General features: G+C 46.7%; 1 protein-coding gene across 6 annotated transcripts in view; it reads right to left on the reverse strand.

Moving 5' to 3' along the window:
• Positions 1 to 18,641, reverse strand: part of GRM5 (glutamate metabotropic receptor 5) — a 236,217-nt gene that overhangs the window by 41,237 nt on the left and 176,339 nt on the right. For all 6 annotated transcript variants that reach the window (XM_066619211.1, XM_066619208.1, XM_066619209.1 and 3 more), the window contains exons 4-6: positions 11,815 to 12,061; positions 5,296 to 5,464; positions 3,406 to 3,532 (exon numbers count right to left, since the gene is read on the reverse strand). In XM_066619211.1, coding sequence (XP_066475308.1) covers positions 3,406 to 3,532; positions 5,296 to 5,464; positions 11,815 to 12,061 — 543 coding nt within the window. The remainder of the gene's footprint in view (positions 1 to 3,405; positions 3,533 to 5,295; positions 5,465 to 11,814; positions 12,062 to 18,641) is intronic.

Here is an 18,641-nt window from a genome sequence, read left to right on the forward strand (position 1 = left end):
TGGTCTATGCAGCCAATTGGCCTGGCTCCCCAGTGTTTCAAAGAATGACTGTCTCAGTCCTACCTGGAGGTGCCAGGGATGGAAGCTGGGATCTACTTCTCAGTACAAAGCATATGTTCTACCCCTGAGGTGTGATCCCTCCCCAATAGAGTTTGAGCAAAACAAAGACCTTTCAGATACGAGCATGAATTGGCAAATTCCTATCTCCCATTTATTTTTAGTTTGGATCTTTTCAGTCCCTTTCGTTGTGCAGTGGACTTATGAATGATTCAGTGGGACAGGTGTTCGTAGTTGGGCATATCTACAGAACTGGCAGAATCAGTCTGTGCCAGGTGAAATATTCTTGGAAGAGCACCTGACTCCTGGGCCCAGCACAAAACAGGATCAAGGGGAGGCAGTGTCCCTTGAAAAGCCGCTTGAGGCCACCACTTTGAAAGTCACCCTGTTTGGGGAGTCTGTAGAGTTGAGGTCCACAATGGATCCTGAGTAATGTCCCCCCCCCCCCACCCAGCAATGAAAGGAGAAGTTCAAATCGATGCCCAGTTCCAAAAATGTAGCACAGATCTGGTTGTACAAAGCAGTGAAACTAAGGGCCCAATCCTATCCAACTTTCCAGCATTGATGCAGCTCCAGTGCAGCCCTGAGGTAAGGGAACAAATGTTCCCTTACTTTAAGGAGCCCCCCCCCCCAGAATGCATTACTGGCACGGCTGCATTGGCACTGGAAAGTTGAGTTGGATTGGGCTGTAAAGGTTCTCTGAATCAGGGCACTACGGACCCTCCAGACATGGGTTGGGCAGCAAGACCAGTTATAAAATATCTGATTTGCTGCTTGGATAGAGCTGGTGCATCATTTCTTCCTGTCCAGTTCTGAGTCTTGTGTTGTAGCTCTTACTAACTTTATATGTAAAAGAGACCAGTCAAACAGCTGGTGAAAGCCCGTGATGGCTCTTGAACCTCCAACTGGGCACCCCTGATATAAAATCAATGTCCTTAATTGGCATAGTTTTGGTGTAGAGTTAGGACTGGTGCATATGTGTGTCTTTCTAGAAAAGAGGCGCCTGAGGGGGGACATGATTGAGACATACAAAATTATGCAGGGGATGGACAGAGTGGATAGAGAGATGCTCTTTACACTCTCACATAACACCAGAACCAGGGACATCCACTAAAATTGAGTGTTGGGAGAGTTAGGACAGACAAAAGAAAATATTTATTTTTCAGCATGTGGTTGGTCTGTGGAACTCCTTGCCACAGGATGTGGTGATGGCATCTGGCCTGGACACCTTTAAAAGGGGATTGGGGTTTCTGGAGGAAAAATCCATTACAGGTTACAAGCCATGATGTGTATGTGCAACCTCCTGATTTTAGAAATGGGCTATGTCAGAATGCCAGATGCAAGGGAGGGCACCAGGATGAGGTCTCTTGTTATCTGGTGTGCTCCCTGGGGCATTTGGTGGGCCGCTGTAAGATACAGGAAGCTGGACTAGATGGGCCTATGGCCTGATCCAGTGGGGCTGTTCTTGTGTTCTTATGTTCCTGTATATATGGAATATTCACATTCCTTCTTTTAATACTTTCTCAGATACAAAACCCAAACTGTGATCAATATTTGGCATACAAAAGGATGAGGAAATGGAGAAAACTTGAAAAAAAAAAATCCTGGCAATCTTCCCAGCTGGATTCTGCCTCAATTAATCACTCCTGTGGTGCCAGAAAATATGAAGAATTAATCTTGACCCAACGAGCAGGAAAAAAAGATGGAATCGTATTTTAAGTTGGAGAAGCCAGACAACAAAAATTATGTTTAAGATGTTAAAAAAAAATGCCTGGCACACAGCAAGTGGTGGCTCAGTTGAAAACCCCAATAGTGAAAAATAGTTATGTGAACACACATACACACTGGTGATTTCTTAGCTATGGAGTGCTTGACCATGCACCAGTGGTGTAGCTAGAGGGGGTGTAAAACAGTAAGCTTTGCAGGGAACCACAGTGTGGCATGCAAGTGGCCCCTCCCCCTCTCCTTTGGAGTCAAGCGCATGCCTCAGTTTTGCTCCCCCCCCCCACCCAGAATGGCTCCGAAAGGGAGGGGAAGGGGCCGCTTGTATGTCGCACCGAGGCTCCCTGCAAAATTTAGTGCTTTGCACCCCCTCTAGCTACACCATTGCCATTGCACTGCTAGGCACCTCTGCAATAAAAAAAAAAATTAAAATGCTTGAGCAAAGTACAGGCATATCCCTGTATTTGAAGGGTTCTGTCCCAGGGCCCCATGGATGTGGAAACCACGGATATGGGGACACTATAAAAATAGAAGCTCCCTACATCTCTCTGTGCCCATGACCTTTGCTTTTGCATCATCGCGATGGCAGTACTGGTGTTTCTTTATTGAACTGGCTTAAACAGAAGACACAACCTGCATGCTACAGGGAGACTCACAATGTTGTGTTAGTCTTCCTCTAGGGTGTAAGCTGATGGTCTGCATGTCACATCTTCAGTTAAAGCAAGTTAAGCCATTTCTGCCCAATGTTGCATATATGCAACAGGGACCAAATGTGTACACCTGTGGGCCAGGCAAAAATGGGTTAAAGAAAGAAATGCCAGCACTGCCATTGTGACTACAAAACACACACACACACACACACACACACACACACACACACACACAAAACCACAGGTAATGGGGTGGTCCCCCATATCTGTGGATAACTGAAACTATTGATAAAGTATCCAAGGGGAAACAAGGGGTCCACCTATAACCCAAATCTGAAGACAGATGTACATTTCACTTTCTTCCTGGCAGGTACTCTGGAGCAAAGATTCATCCCCCAGAGCTCTGGAGGAAGGGAGATGCTGTCCTAAGCTCAAATTAAGCACATACGATGCTCGTATGTTAAGATGTATTATTTGGCCTAATGCTATCCAAAACTCACTGAAGAGGAGCCATAGTTCAGTGGCAGAAGACATGCTTTGCAGGCAGAAGGTCTCAGGTTCAATTCTTGGTATCTCCAGGTAGGGCATCACCCCTATCTCAAACCCTAACCCAGAGATTCATGTTGGCAGCTCCTCCTGTTCCCACACTCCCCACCAGCCAATGGGAGCATCCCGTGGAGGCCCTAGATGGCGAAGTGACATTTGGAAGTTTCTCTCATTTGTAAATGGGGTGCCCAAATAGAACAGGAGAGCAAGTCTCTTTTGCCACCACTGGTACTGGAGGAGGTCTGGGGTCAACCCATCCTGGTGGGCCCTCAGCCAGTAGGTGGTCTCTGATCCCAGTCCTTTTCAAGGTTAAGGCTGTGCGATTTCCAGACAGTCTTCAAATATGGTACTTCTCATTGCAGGAATTATAGGCTGAGCAAAACATGCACTGATATTGTACAGTTTTGCCGTAAGATCATGATCCACGTACCAGTGAGTTCATGGTTGGGCCAGGACCCCAGCTCGCAGGCCTTGCAGGTGTATTCATCAAAGACAAATTCATTTTCTTTACACCACGTGCAAGTCCAACAGCAACTGACTTCTCCTTTCCGGATAACCTGAGATGAATATTAAACAACACAGAGAGGAGGGTTTATGGTTGTTTTTTTTAAAAGGATTTTTTTTTCCCTTACAGTTTCACATTAAGAAACATAAACAAAAAACCCTTTACATTTTACACACTTATGTTCCATGCTCTTTCCAAATGGGTGGAGCGGGAGTGGGTCAGCTATGAGGCGGCAGAGTAGGTGATGGCAACGGTAGATGAAGCCCTGTGGCCAAAAATGGTAAGAGGGAAAGGCACGGAAATGAGAGGGGGAAAGTAAGCAAGCAAGTGAGCAAGTAGGGTGCACTTTGGGCGTCAAAGGAAATTTATGAAGTTCAAGTGGCAGGTCAAATGGTTTGCACTGGGACAGGTGGTAAAATTTGCATGGCACACACCAGAAGCATTCCTGGAGGAGGGGCAAAACAGTAAGTTTTGTCCGGTGCCAGGATTCCTGTGTAAAGCAGCCCCTCCCTCTTGGCTTCTGAGCTAGTCGCAGCTGCGAAAGCAAAGTGGAAGGGTCTCCTCTGCTTTACTCACAGCTTCCTGAATGGCTTGGAAGCCGAGGGGGGTGGGGGCTGCTTTACATGGGCACCCTGGCGCCTGATGAAACATACAGTTTTGCTCCCTTCCAGGAATGCCTCTAGCACACACTACAAAGACAGCAATACCTGGTCTTGGTCTCAGGTGCCGGGAGACCTTGGGCTGAGCCTACACGTACAGTACATCTCACTATGTTGACGTGCACAACCTCCAAAGAAGTTAGATTAGAATGTTCGTACTTTGATTTCCCAAAGCCTGTGTCAAACCAGGCCCAGATGCTAGGGGGCAGGTTTGGATTTGGTACGAAATGGGCTCAGTTTGATCCATGTCACTTCCTTGTCTTCCTTTCCTCCCCCCCCCCCAACTTAAATAGTGGCAGTAAGGACTCATGGTGGAATGTCCATTAGACCCAGAATGGGGTTACTCAGATCTCCACCAGCTATTTAGCTAGTGCATGTCTGAGCGGCTCCATGTAGGGCTGCCTGGACTGAGAAACGGGTTTGGATACAGTGGAGGAGGCCTCCGGTGATCCTGCCCCCTCCCAGGCTGGATTTGCCTCCTGTTTCACCTTCCTCCACTCTGAAACGCCCCCGCCCGCCTCCCCACCACCTTCCCCAAGCCTCTGCGCCACTCAGCACCTTACCTGCTTGCATTGGTGGCCAGGGGAATTCTCTAAAATTGAGTGTTGGGAGAGTTAGGACAGACAAAAGAAAGAATTTCTTTACCCAAAAAGAAATTCTTGTAAAAAGAATTTGTAAAAAGTGTAAAAGTGTAAAAAGTCGGTGAAAGCCCTTGCCACAGGATGTGGTGATGGCATCTGGCCCAGGTGACATTAAAAGGGGATAGGTCAAATTTCTAGAGGAAAACTCCATCACAGATTACAAGCTGTGATGAGTATGTGAAACCTGCTGGTTTTAGAGGTAGGCTACCTTAGAATGCCAGATGCAAGGGAGGGCACCAGGATGCAAGTCTTGTCTTGTGTGCTCCCTGAAGAATTTGATTTGCCTCTGGTCTGATCCAGCAGGGCTCTTCTTATGTTCTTATGGGTCTCCAAAAGCTGTGCCAGAGCTTGTTACTCTCATGGTATTGCAACATGTCTTTCACCAGCCCAGCACCAAGTTTGGATTGCACTCTGAGATGCTATTCATACACAACGGTAGGTGAAAGACTGAGAAAGGGTTGACAGGTGGTAGACAAGGGGCTAGTGGCATAAAAAAAAATCCCACAAGTTTTTACCTTGATCTCTCCTTTCTGACAAGGTTCACTGCAGACAGATCTGATGACAGAACTTTTCTTGGACCAAATCTCATCATCATCCATTTTCAGTTCCCCGTTGTCCCAACTTCCGACATTGATATAATCAAAGTAGTCCTTGCCCATTTTCTTAAAATTCATGATCTCATACCTTTCAAATACAGAGATAGTTCAGTTTAGCACAGGGCTAAGAATAGGCTGATCAGGAAAAAAAAATACAGAGCAACCCAACAGCAATCTTAAGCACAACTTATGATTACAAAGTAAATTCCATCAAACATGGATGAAATGAAGCTGTGCAACTCGTAGTGATCCTGGATGTTGAAAACTGTGTATGAAGTTTGGGTCCATGAACAAAAGCATTTGTTTCAAATGATGGTTACGTATTCCTGCATTCACATAGGTCCAGCATTCACAAGAATGAATTTTTTAAGATCTTCTGAGAAAAGAAGTCGTTCCATAATCTCTGAATAGGGCTGTTGTGTCACTCCTGCACATAACACTCTTCAAAAAGAAATTATCACATATTCTCCTCTCTCCTCCAGTGTCTTTCTTATGTTTCCTTTAGGCCCACGTCCTAACCAACTTTCCCGCACTGACACAGCTGCGCCAATGGGGTGTGTGCGGCATCCTGCAGGTGGGAGGAAGTCAGGGCCTCCTCCTCAAGGGAAGGGAATCTTTGATCCCTTACCTCGGAACTGCATTGCCCTTACATTGCTGCTGGAAAGTTGGTTAGAATTGTGCCCTTAGGGCGCAATCCTAACCTCTAGTTAGGCCGGCCCAAGTCTCTTGGGCCAACCTGGGAGGGTCACAAATGTGCCATAAAGCTCGTTTGCGCCTCCTTGAGGGGAAGCCAGGCCGGTGCTTCAAGAAGCACTGGCCTGCAGAGGCTGACAGATGCCTCTGCATCAGCTTCCCCTCAGCTGCTTGTATTGGCCCGCCTGTGCTGACACAAGTGGAAAAGGTGGGCGTGGGGGAACAGGGAGGAAGAGGGAGGGAGGCGTACCTGGGTGAAGGGAGGGAGGGAGGGTGGTGGGCGGCCCCGGGGGCGGGTGGGCAAAGAGAGGGAGGTGGGGCTGGGATCCGGCAGTTATGACGGGTCCCAACTCCCTTTCCCGGGGAGAACAGAGCGGCTACAAGTGGCTCCGCTCTCCTCAAACTTGTGCCACCTCAGGAGGTGGCACAAGTCCAAGGAGACCCATTGCAGCCAGCAGCCCTTACTCAGGGGTAAGGGGAAGAGTTTCCCCTTGTCTCTGGCTAAGCCGCTTCTGGCCACAATCCTGCACTGGATACAGCACAAGCCTCCTGGCTTGCCTGTTCAGCACAAGTTAGGATTGCACCCCAAGACTGTGATCTTTCCAGATAGGTCTTTTCATTCTGTATAAGGCACCATCACCATGGATCATAGAACTGTAAAGTTGGAATTAACCCACAAGGCCATCTAGCCCATCCCCCACCTGTAGCAGGAAATCCTCCTAGAGTAGTGATTTTCAACCCTTTTCATCTCACAGCAGACTGACAAGATACTTAAATCGTCAAGGCACATCATCTGTTTTTTGAGCATTGACAAGGCACACCATGCTGTTAGTGGGGGCTCACACCCCCCAATGACCCTCCTAATAAATGACCCTCCCCCAAACTCCCATGGCACACCTGCAAACCATTCATGGCACACCAGTGTGCCATGGCACAGTGGTTGAAAATAGCTGTCCTAGAGCATCTCCAGCCTCTGCTTGAAGATCTCTCGTGCGGGAGAACGGACCACCTTCCTTGGCAATCTGTTCCACTGCTGAACCACCCTTACAGCCAAGAATTTGCCTTTATGTAAATAAATGTGATCTTGAATAAACCCACCACGAAGACAGCATGTCCAGGCAGCATAAATGACTGTAATACTAAAGGAATGAAGAATAATACTACACTGTATCTATTAGAATTCAAGAGTTCTATGATACATGCAGTCCCTGAAGGCACTGTCAAGCATAATATATAAATACTCCTGTTGCTAACGGCAATAAGATGAATCTTTTTGAAAAGTGTTGCTTGCCCATGTGGCAAGCCTCATGAATCTGACATGGTTGTCATCAGTGGTTGGGTAGGCTCAGGATCTATTGTTTGGACCCGCCTGTGCCTACCAAGAGATAGGATAGCCTACAGTGGCCTGAGTTTTGTGTCATAGATGGAAACTAGTCCCTGAAATAGTCCTATTGTCTAATGTAGGTGAAATGTAGACCGGCAGGCATGGAGCCAACTTACTGACAGGACACTTAGGAGTACATCAGAATGATCTGTGTTATGTGGGAATGGCTAATTGGTGATAATGTGTTAACCCAGAATTCGTGAGCTCCTCTCAGGCAGATGTGTCGGGCTTTGATCTTCATCGGATATCTTTGATGGCTGTTCAGTGGGCTTGGCTGTATTTTGCTGTTTTATATAAGCTGACTTAAATTCCCCACGTCTCAAAAGGCAGGGTATAAGACAATTAAATATGACCACCATATTGTTAATGCAGGAGAGTTTCTGGAAGGTAATTTGATTGGACATTCTGACCAGTGTATGCTAAACAGTTGCATTCCAAGATGGTGACAGTACCATCTAAGAAGAACTACAGTAAGACAGTACTAAGAAAAAAGGAGACCTCAACAACTATGGTTGGGACAGACCCAGCCCTTCCCTCCCAGCCTTCTTCCCCTCTTTGTTTCTGTTTTTTTTTTTTTTTTGTAGTAGATATAGGGCCAAATCCTATCCAACTTTCCAGCCCTGGTGTAGCCATGCCAATGGGGTGTGCACTGCATCCTGTGGTGGGAGGGTAGTTATGGAGGTCTCCACAAGGTAAGGGAACATTTGTTCCCTCACCTAGGGGCTGCACTGCAGCTGCACCAGCGCTGGAAAGTTGGATAAGATTGTTCCCATAGTCACCTGAGGTCAAAGGACTCCTTCTAACCACTAGGAGGACATGGGGTGGTTCTCATCACAGCTTCTGAATTTTCCTCTAGCTGGAGGTGGATGTGTCTCAACAGGAATAGGGAAACACACATGGAAGGATACCTTGAGCCTTGAGGTGTGGTCTCCCTGTTCTCTCCAGGTAGGAGTTTCTGGGCACTGTTCTGTAATCAGTCCTCTCTAAGTCCCATGCCCATTTCTCCCACCTCTACATCTATCACTTGACTGAATCTTCATGACTCCCTGTGTTTCCTGGCATCCCTCACTCACCCAGTGACTGACCCCTGACTCAGAGCCCAACCAGTCTATGCCTAGATGCCCTTCAGCATACATAAATGCCGAGCTTGTCCATGCAGCTGATCCCAGACCCTTCACGGACACCTGTGCTCTTGAAGATTCCCTGAGCCTCTTTCTGCAGGTGTCCTAGCCACTTCAGGTGACTGGTTGAGGGAAAGGGCAGCCCAATCTAGAATCTGATGGCACCCAAGGCTCCAGCGGTGTCAAAATGGTGACTGTAGGAGCCTGTGGGCATTGTGGCTACTGCTGGGGTCTCCTTGGGGGAAGGGAGTGTTTGCTTCCTTCCCATGGGCAGACAACAGCTGGTGGCAATGGGTCTCCTCAGCTCTGCACTGGTATTTGAACGAGCACAGAGTCCAGGAGGCCCATGTCAGATGCATGCCCAATCCTCCCTTCCCTCCACCCTCCCCTGTCCCATTCTGCCCACTCACCGCCTCCTGTGCACTGACACCGGAAAGTTGGATAGGATTGGGCCCTTAATCAGCTATGCTACAACATTGCTAATCTCTCTCTCTCTCTCTCTCTCTCTCTCTCTCTCTCTCTCTCTCTCTCTCTCTCTCTCTCTGCCATCTTGGCTAAGGGCCACTGTGCTTTCTTGCCTCCATGAATCTATCTAGTCCTTTTACAAGCCTCAGAAACCTTAGGCATTAAAAAAAAAGGCTGATCAAAGTGTAATTTCCATGCACAAGCTTCCCAGATAATTGGCAGTTTAAGTAGCTGTTGCAAAGACTGAGGCCCACTAACCATTTACGTTGCAGACTGAAACTCTTGTGTATAAGGCCGCATCCGTTTCACTCAAAAACCTTTGCCTTTTCCCCCTTGAAAATGATGAGGCGGCAAGCTCAATTGAAATCCAGAGCCTATAAAAATATGCAAATTTCATGTGGCCTGAAATATAATTTGCCTTCTGAGAATAATAAGATAGAGACAAGACTTTGCCTGGGTGTTCCGAAGGGAAGGAAGGAATAGAAACACAAGGAGAGAATTTATTTGACTGACTGCCAAGGAAAAAGCTTACGGCTTTTGATGTCCTCTTAAGGTGATCTAAAGTGTTTACTGATAGAGGTTCTCCGTCAACTGGCTAATTCATATTCAAAATCTAAAATGCTTAAGAGTAAGTGTGATTTATAGCTCTCTATCACCTCCGGAAAAGACAAACGCTCCAGCCCATGTGTTTTAAAAAAACAACCTGTTGTATAGTAGGAAGAAAGGAATGAAAAGAAAAATCATTTTTGCCCACAGAGGTCTCCACGCCCATCTCTGGATTGGAACCACAAATTGCTGTGGAGAAAAAAACCCATCTAACTTTGCCTTCAAAGAAAGTATTGCTAAAAAAATCTAAGGGCCATAAGCTCACAATCAGTGGCGTAGCTAGAAGGGGTGCAAAGAACTAAGTTTTACAGTCACCTGAGTGCACTGTGCAGGAGGACCCTCCCCCTCCCATTCAGAGTCATTCCAGGTGGTGGGGTCAAAACAGAGGCATTTGCTTCCGCTTTGCTCCCACCACCTGGAATGGTTCCGAAGGGGAGGGGGAAGGGCTGCTTGCACGGCGCATTCAGGTGCCTGCAAAACTTAGTGCTTTGCACCCCCTCTAGCTACGCCACTGCATAGATTCTATGCTCAGAATAATTGAGGGCAAACAAGAATATGTTTAAAAATCTGCTACTAGGAAGCATATGATCTTCACCAAAGGCTCCTGAGTAAATATGGCAAACATGGAATAAGAAAAGTCCTTTTATGAACTGGTCACTGGTTAAAGAACAGGATGTAGAGAGCAGGAATAAATGGGCCATTTTCACATAAGAAGTACATAAGAAGTGGGGTCACCCAAGAGCTGTCCTGGGACCTGTGCCTTTCAACTGGTTCATAAATGATCTGGAGTTAAGAGGTAAGCAGTAAGGCAGCCAAGTTTACAGATGACACTAAGGGCACAGTCCTAACCCTTTATGTCAGTGCTTTCCAGCACTGGCATAGCGGTGCCAATGGGGCATGTTATGCATCCTGCAGTTGGGTGGCACTAACAGAGGCCTCCTCCAAGTAAGGGAATGTTTGTTCCCCTACCTCAGAGTTGCATTGTCCTTATGTCAGTGCTGGAAAGCACTGACATAAGAGGTTAGGACTGCACCCTAAAAACCAAAGCGGATGTGAAGGACGCCAAGATGATCTCCCCAAACTGAATGAATGGGCAATCCATTGCAAATGCAGTTCAACTACCACAAAAAAAAAAATCTCCCATTTGTACATAGTTGACAGTTGTAAACAGTTGACAGGTGTATCTAAACCGTCTGCGATGAACCAAGAAAGAGATTTTGGGGTCTGATAGAAAAATCAATGTAAAAGTCATCTTACGCACACTGCTAATCCTTTGTGCATCTGAAGGGAATTCTGACAACACCTGGCGAAAATTTTAAAATCTTGGTATTTTAAATACCAAATGGTATTTTAATACCATCATGTTATAAATTAATCAATGTGTGATTTCATACAGAATGCATCGAAACAAACCGGACTGAAACATCTCTATTTTATCAAATGTTGTAGCCAAAAAACCATAGGGGCAGGTACATCACCACGCCCACCGCCCAGCGCGCTGCCCCGCCCTCTGCATGGGAGGAGGTCCAACGTAGGGGTGATGTGCTGGCCTCCCACACTGGGTGACGGCAAACTCTAGTGATGCCACTGGTCCAAGTTTGTTTAAAAAAAGAAAAAGAAACTATTTTAAGTATAGACTTTTTGATTACTTTTGTTTGAGCAAAAAGCCTTTACATCAACCTTGGATGTTGGAGAGCAATTACCATTCCAAGTAGGCTGCACTGGGCAAGTAGCACCCATAACGTAAGAACAAAAGGCAGCTTTGTATCTTCAAACTGTCCTTGAAACTCCCCTTGCAGCCTGATCTCTAATGGTCCAATCCTATCCAATTTTCCAGCACTGGTGCTGCCAGAGTGCAACCCCAAGGTAAGGGAACAAATGTTCCCATACCTTAAGGAGGCCTCTGGGACTGCCTCGCTATCACAAGATGCAGTGCATGCCCATTGGCACAGCTGCACCGGCACTGGAAAATTAAATAGGATTGGACCCTAAGCCATTTCTGCCCAACAGGGATCAAATGTGTACACCTGTGTGCTGGGCAGAAATGGGTTAAGCAAAAACATATGTTAAAAATTAACATGTGAGTTAGAAAGGTATAAAGTCCAAAGGCGATCATTAAAACCTTGACCAACAATTGAAAGGTTGTAATGTTTGGGGGATTTACAGTACCGTCCTGGTGAATCTCCATTTTCGTCGAACGAGATCATGTCCCCGGAAACCCCAGTGAAGTTGGCCTTCATCAGAGAATCCAGGAGTTTCCGTCCGTCGATTGGTTTCATGGCATCGCAAAGACCCGCATAACCTGGACACAGCGACACCTGCATGTTATGGAGGCCGTACGCCATGGAGTATATTGCGTTAATCACAAATCCCATCTTGGAATCTTGCACATGTTGTGTTTTTAAGGTCAGATTACCTGTTGAGGAACATTACACATTGGAATTAACAGCATTTAATTGTTACACTAGCAACAAAATGAACTTTTCATTTAATATCGAAGGGGGTGGTCCCCCTTCATTGGAACTTTGGAATAACAGGTGTGCACAACTTAATGATAGTGATACATTCTCTGATCCCCATTGTTATGTGATTGTGTCAATAAGCGAACATTCAGCCCAATCTAGTGCCTTTGTTGTGTAAACCAGCACTCCCTGCCAGACACTTGCTGGCTACACAGGCTGCTGGAGATAATGACCTTTGCCTTAAAAGCCTCTTTGTATGCTGATCACCGTTGTTATGCGATCAGGTCATTAAGCAAGCATTCAGCCCAGTCTAGTGCCTTTGTTGTGTAAACCAGCACTCCCTGTCAGACATTAGCTGGCTGCACAGGCTAAACTGCCTTAAAAGCCTCTTTGTTGTGTAAACAGACACTCTGCTGCAAGCTGTGGGACACCTGACTGCCTCATTAAGAGCCTCTTTGCTGTGCTTTGACCACCGTTGTATATGTGGTCCGTTGTTAAGCAGAAGGTTGTTAAGTGGCGCACGCCTGTATATTCATATAATATTGAGTTAATGGGGCAGATTTTGTCCATCTCTGGTTCCGGATACAAACATTAGCTCTTGGATCAGCAGTAAAGCATCATTATTTTCAAGGAAGTAATCCCACGGGCTCCGTAATCAGTGGCAGGAAGCCAAGTTCCTGGCATTGCAACAAAGGTGTTAGTTCAAAAGAACAGTTGGAAGAAAATGTTCCTGGGCATATTAGCCATACAGAACCACAAAATTTCCCTGCAATCAAAAATATTACCATGACGATGAAATACTGTGAGATTGCTGGAGCAGCAAGCCAACGACAAAGCACATGGTTTTGATGCCTCACTGTGCCATGGTTTGGATGAGGCTGAGCACAAATAGTTTCTTTGCAAATCTGTGAGAGCCGTTAAGTACACAAGACCTTTTGAGGACAATCGCCGTTAGAAGTCACTTAAAACGGAACTCACCCACACCTTCCGCTGGAAATGAATGAATGGTGTTCCGTTGGAAAGGACAGTGCTGAGTTTTTGTTTCTCCAGAGGAGCTATTCATGCTCCTTGGGAAAAAGTTTCAGTTTATATAATCCTGCATCAATCTAAATTCCCTGTTTGCTAAGGATCGCCGCTATTTTGAGACCCTGTCCCCGGAAAATCTCTCTTGTTTGGTGCTTATTTTTTTGCGACTAGGAGGAGGTCTTGTTCTAAATGTCATATATTTTTAGTATATCGTGCTGGAGCTGCCATTCTTCAGAGATCTGTGCCCTCCCTGAGAGAGCTACATGTTGAAATTTGGCATGGGGAGTGGTGGTGTAGCTGGAGGGGGGCATAGCAACCAACCTGGTGGGGGCAAATGGCCCCTCCCTTTGGAGCCATTCCCAGCGGGGGGAGCAAAACGGAGCTGTATGGGTGCTGGGTGAACTGCCCCCCCTTCAGCTACACCACCGATGGGGAGTGGATGCAGCTTCTGTAGTGTGAACACAAGGACGCCACGCAGTATGTAGCTGGCCGTTTCACACACTGCAGCTGCTGAGGTATATTTTGAACATTAGTTAATGTGCCATTTTAAGCCTGTTTGGTTTTTCCAGTTTCCCTTTATCCAAAAGAACAAACACTCTGCAGCTAGTACATCAGTGGAAGGCAGGTAATGGCAGCATAAACTAATGTGGCGTAAAGTAGATGTGGTCAAGTAGAGCCTTCAGCATTATGTAGTGAGGGGTGAGACAGGAATACTTTGCACAAGCTCAGGAGTGTTTTTATCACTAATCCAACCAACCAACCAACCAACCTACCTACCTATCCAGCAGCTCCCCAGGATCTCACTTCAGTCATCATTAAAAGGATGAAAGCATCCATGTGAAATATATTGTTATTTTCTTTTGATAATGCTAACATGGAGATAAAATCTCCCACAATGCACTTTACCCTCTCTGTGCCCCAGTGGCGTTCCTGGCCACTGCCCCAGTCGGTGCACACCCCCAGCGGTACCGCTTCCCACCTGGAGGTGCCTGCCTCCCCCCTTCAGGCCTTCTGGGGGCCAGGGAGGCTGCATGCAGGTTCCCTGGCCATCAGAAAGCCTTTAGGGGGGGCGGCCCTTATGGGGTGGCCCTCAGATCAGTGCGCTGATATTGGTGCGCCAAATGATTGCCACAGGGAGGCTGCTAGGGCGAGTGGATGGCAGCATGATGCAGCTCCTCCAAGCCTGACACCCAGGGCATTTGCAAACCTTCCCCCTCCCAAGTATGCCCCCACCCTCAAACCACCACTGCATTGGAGCTTTGATTATGATATGATTGAAAACTTCAGTGTGGTCAGATACAAGGCAGCGAATGCTCAATGGCAGCTGTTGGTCCCCAAGCTTTCCCACTCATTCTGGACCCTGACAAGTAAGGACCGTAGCCATCCTTAGGGTCAAGTTAAGAACATATCTGCAGCAAATAGCATGGTAGGGTGGACAGCAGCTTTGAGAGGTTTTTCAGCAGGAAAGCAGCAGAAGGGAGAGAATGAGCCCTCCCTTTCCAGGGTGTCATTGTGCTAGTCTAGACTGGTCACTATGGCGATTCAAGGGGGCCACCATGGCCCATCAAGTGGTGGGGAAGCGAGGAAGAAGCAATAAACCCAGATCATGCAACTGACTTCAGGTACCTGTGTTAGATAACTGGACACAGTCCCAGAAAGGGTAGTTGCTGCTACCAGGAAAGGGGGATGTCCTTCCTCCCGTCCAGAATGAGCTCAATTACCAGAGTTCCAGAAGCATGGAAACCAGTTGCTAAATAAGTGATCTGACCAATCCCAGCTCCTCTGCACATATATACACACCTACACACACACACACACACACCTTTGCAGCAGTAGCCCCAGCAATCTAGAAGAGAGTGAGGACTACAGACTTGCTGCTCTGGTCTGATTGAACCAGGGTGGCGAGTCTTCTAAAAATGAATTGATTGAAAACGAAATGAAAGGCACAAAGGCCAGGTTCAAATATTCAGAAGTAAGCACTTGAAATCATGGGGAAGCAGACCTTGGAATCTGAGGCAACTGAGGTAAAATCCTAATACTGTACAGATTCCTAAGCATTTCCCTAGCTAGACATGAATATTCAGTTGCAGTTCCCTCGTTCACTCTCTGGGGCTGAAGGGGCATGACAGCAGTGTACAGATATCTGCAAGGGCTGGATCAAAACATAGCACCTCTCCATCCAGCTGCCTCCTCTTTTAGGATTTTGGGGAACTGAGATCCTACCTCATATTATCCAACCTCTTTGGATGGAGGGATTCTGTTTTCTACAGCCAGACCAACTAGACACTCACCCAACCCCCATAGCATACAGTGTGTGCTCTGTCAGTAGTATGCTATGGATTAGCGGGGGATAGGATTGGGCCGTGATAATAACACAATAAACATCATGTGCAGTTTGACCATGATTGTGGGTATAATCAATGTGCGGAAGGGAGATCAGGTTTGTGGCCATGGGTCCTCTCACGACCCACCATATGCAGTTAGATATGCAACAGATTTGTTCACTGTGTGGTAGTCAAGGGCGACTACAGCAATGTAGTTCATTTTTCCACCCACTGCTCAGATCTCTCACTTGGAATATCTGAACAGAGTTTGTGAGACAACCAAGTTGATTTTGTCAAGTGGACTAAGGAAAAAGTCTTGGCAAGGGGGATGTGATTAGAGTGGCCAATCAGGACAGAGGAGGCACCACCACCTACATTTTCATTCCCATGTGATTACACAGGCCAACACACATTTTGCTTCCTTAAACATTACACCAATTCCTGGGTATATTTGGGGTGCCGATTCCAAAAATGGCATCCGTTTTGCCCTATCACGTCTAGTTTGGGAGATATAGTATAGCCTCATTAGTGAATGGTTCAAGCAGCTTCCTCATGAGGAAGCCTGCACCATGGCTTCCTCATGAGGAAGCTGCTTGAACCATTCACTAATGAGGTTATTCTTTATCTCCCAAACTAGACATGATAGGGCAAAACTGATGCCATTTTTGGGGTCGGCACCCCAAATTCACATCAAACCACCATAAAGTTTGGGAAAATCTTTTCTGACCCTCAATTTTGTAGGCCTGTGTTATTATTCTTATAGGCCGCCTTCCTGGGACATGTCCAATTCTGTGACTTCTTTCTTATTCTGAGAGTTGGACTGGGTCTACATCTGCAGCAGAATGAAGTAGAGGAGGAACTGGATTCTATCACTTAAGAGTGCAGGTGGGGGGCGTATTTTTTAATGCTCCTCCACATTGACAACAACAACAAAAATCCCTGGAAGTAGAAAGCTAGCACAACTGGGAGAGGGTTGGGTATAACCTTCCTTGCTGATGCACTAGTTTTCTACCTGCAGGGAGTTCTTATCATTGATAAGTTTTCAGATATGTTATCTCTCTATGGGCCCAATCCTATCCAACTTTCCAGCACCAGAGCAGCCGCAACGCAGCCTCGAAGTATGGGAACAAATGATTCCATACCTTGAAGAGGTCTCTGTGGCTGCTGCCCCACCTCAGGTTGCAGTGCACACCCCATTGGCACAGCTGCACCAACACTGGAAAATTGGATAGGATTTGGCCCTATCTCAACATTTTACAAACTGTGGGTGCAATCCTAACCAACTTTCCAGCACCGACATAACTGTGCCAATGTGGTGTGCACTGCATCCTGCAGTGGGGAGGTAGTCAAGGGGGTCTCCTCAAGCTTAGAGCATGTTTGTTGCCTTACCTTAGGGGCTGCATTGCAGCTTAGTCAGTGCTGGAAAGTTGGTTAGGATTGTGCCCTAATTCTGTTGCATGGGTAAACCAGGCCTTATTCTCCAGTGCTACTTTTTGACATATACACCCTACGCTGCTTCATTCTGATCAGTTTTTTTTTTTACTTTTCTCTAAGGGTGGATACGCAGCTGGTAATTGCTTCTCTTCTTGCAGGAAAAAAAAAAAAACCCATTGGAACAAAGGGTAAATTTAGTTGATATGTAGGAGGGAAAAGTGTTGGATTTCTACAGCCTCAGCTCTGAGAACAAGTAACAGGATTTTTCTCTGAAATACAGCAATAAAGTTGCCATTTGGTTAAATTAACCTTATCCTTTTGAATGGAAGAATGTGTTCAGCTGTGTTTGCAATGAAACGCAGCATAAATGTGGCAACCATGGTGAAAAGCAGTTACGGCAATAATCAGCTGCTGCCATTGGTTAAAAAAAGGAAAGTGGGGGGTGGGGCTGGGGAGATGTTAGCTTGGTTAGAAAGCACCGATTTTTCTATATTCAGTGCTCCCAAAAAATCTGATAATTATAAATGGACTAAATTTCAGGCAGGCACATCAGATGCAAGGTCTTGGCAGTGATCCAGAGACTGTCTTCTGCATATGAAAGCTAACTTATGCACACAGGGAAATGTGATTTCCTTCATGCAAGCATCTTTCACAAGGAAAATCAAGCCACGCCCAGGAGATCTCCTACACCTGTGGATCTTTTATGCCCCTTGCACAGGTGTAAGCTTGTCTCTTGGAGCTGCCTGTGTGCACATGGCTTGCACAAGTGATCATGTGTTGGCACATCAGGTTGTAGAAGTTTTTCTTGCTGCTTTTGGTCCTTTGGGTTATGGCCACTAATTCCTACAGGACTTCGACATTCCACAAATCTGAGGAGCACTAAGTTCATCAAAGTCAATCAATACTTTTCTACAATGTGATTTCAAGGTAACATTTCTTTTCTCCGTTTTGCTGATCTAAGCTAGGACTGTAGTTGGCATCCTTCAGTCTCGGAAGACTATGGTGTCACGCTCTGAATGGTGGTTCTGGAACAGAGTGTCCTCTCCAGTGCGCGAAGCCTGGGTAAAGTAGGTATGGAGGATAGGCTGTTACCCATGCAGCAAATCCCCCCTCTCCACGTCGCTGAAATGGTCCAATGGAAAGGCAGAGGCCAATATGGTTGGTTCCAGCGGTGTCGCAGGAGTTGCCAGAACATGACTGTGTTCAGCCATGAACTGCCTCAGGGACTCCGGCTCCGGATTTTGCCTCGAGGTTGACTCCTAAAGCCTTTTCCATAACTGGATGTAGCCACAAGGCAGTGGAGGTTTGGGATCAGAGTTTTCCTTCTCTCAGATGAGCTGCCTTCCCAGGCTGACGAGTCCCATCTACCCGGTGTGGACAGTGTGGCCAATCTAAGCTAGGACAGTGTGGGCCCAATCCTATCCAGTTTTCCAGGGCTGGTGCAGCCATGCCAATGGGGTGTGTGCTCCATCCTTTGGTGGGGAGGCAGTCACAGAGGCTTCATCAATGTTAGGGATCATTTGTTCCCTTACCTCCAGGATGCATTGCAGCTGCACTGGTGATGGAAAGTTGGATAGGATTGGGCCCTCTGTCATGTGCTCCCTTCAGAAGACAATTTTTCAGGGCAGAGGGAAATCATTTGAAACAGTTGAGGGGGCTTCTAGTTCAGAGCAGCAGTAACGACATTATCATTTTGTTTACTTTCTTATTGCCACTGGCACAGGAAAGGGTGATAGAACTCTTCCACTAC

Source organism: Tiliqua scincoides, chromosome 3 (assembly GCF_035046505.1).
Source record: "Tiliqua scincoides isolate rTilSci1 chromosome 3, rTilSci1.hap2, whole genome shotgun sequence".
Classification (NCBI taxonomy): Eukaryota; Metazoa; Chordata; class Lepidosauria; order Squamata; family Scincidae; genus Tiliqua; species Tiliqua scincoides.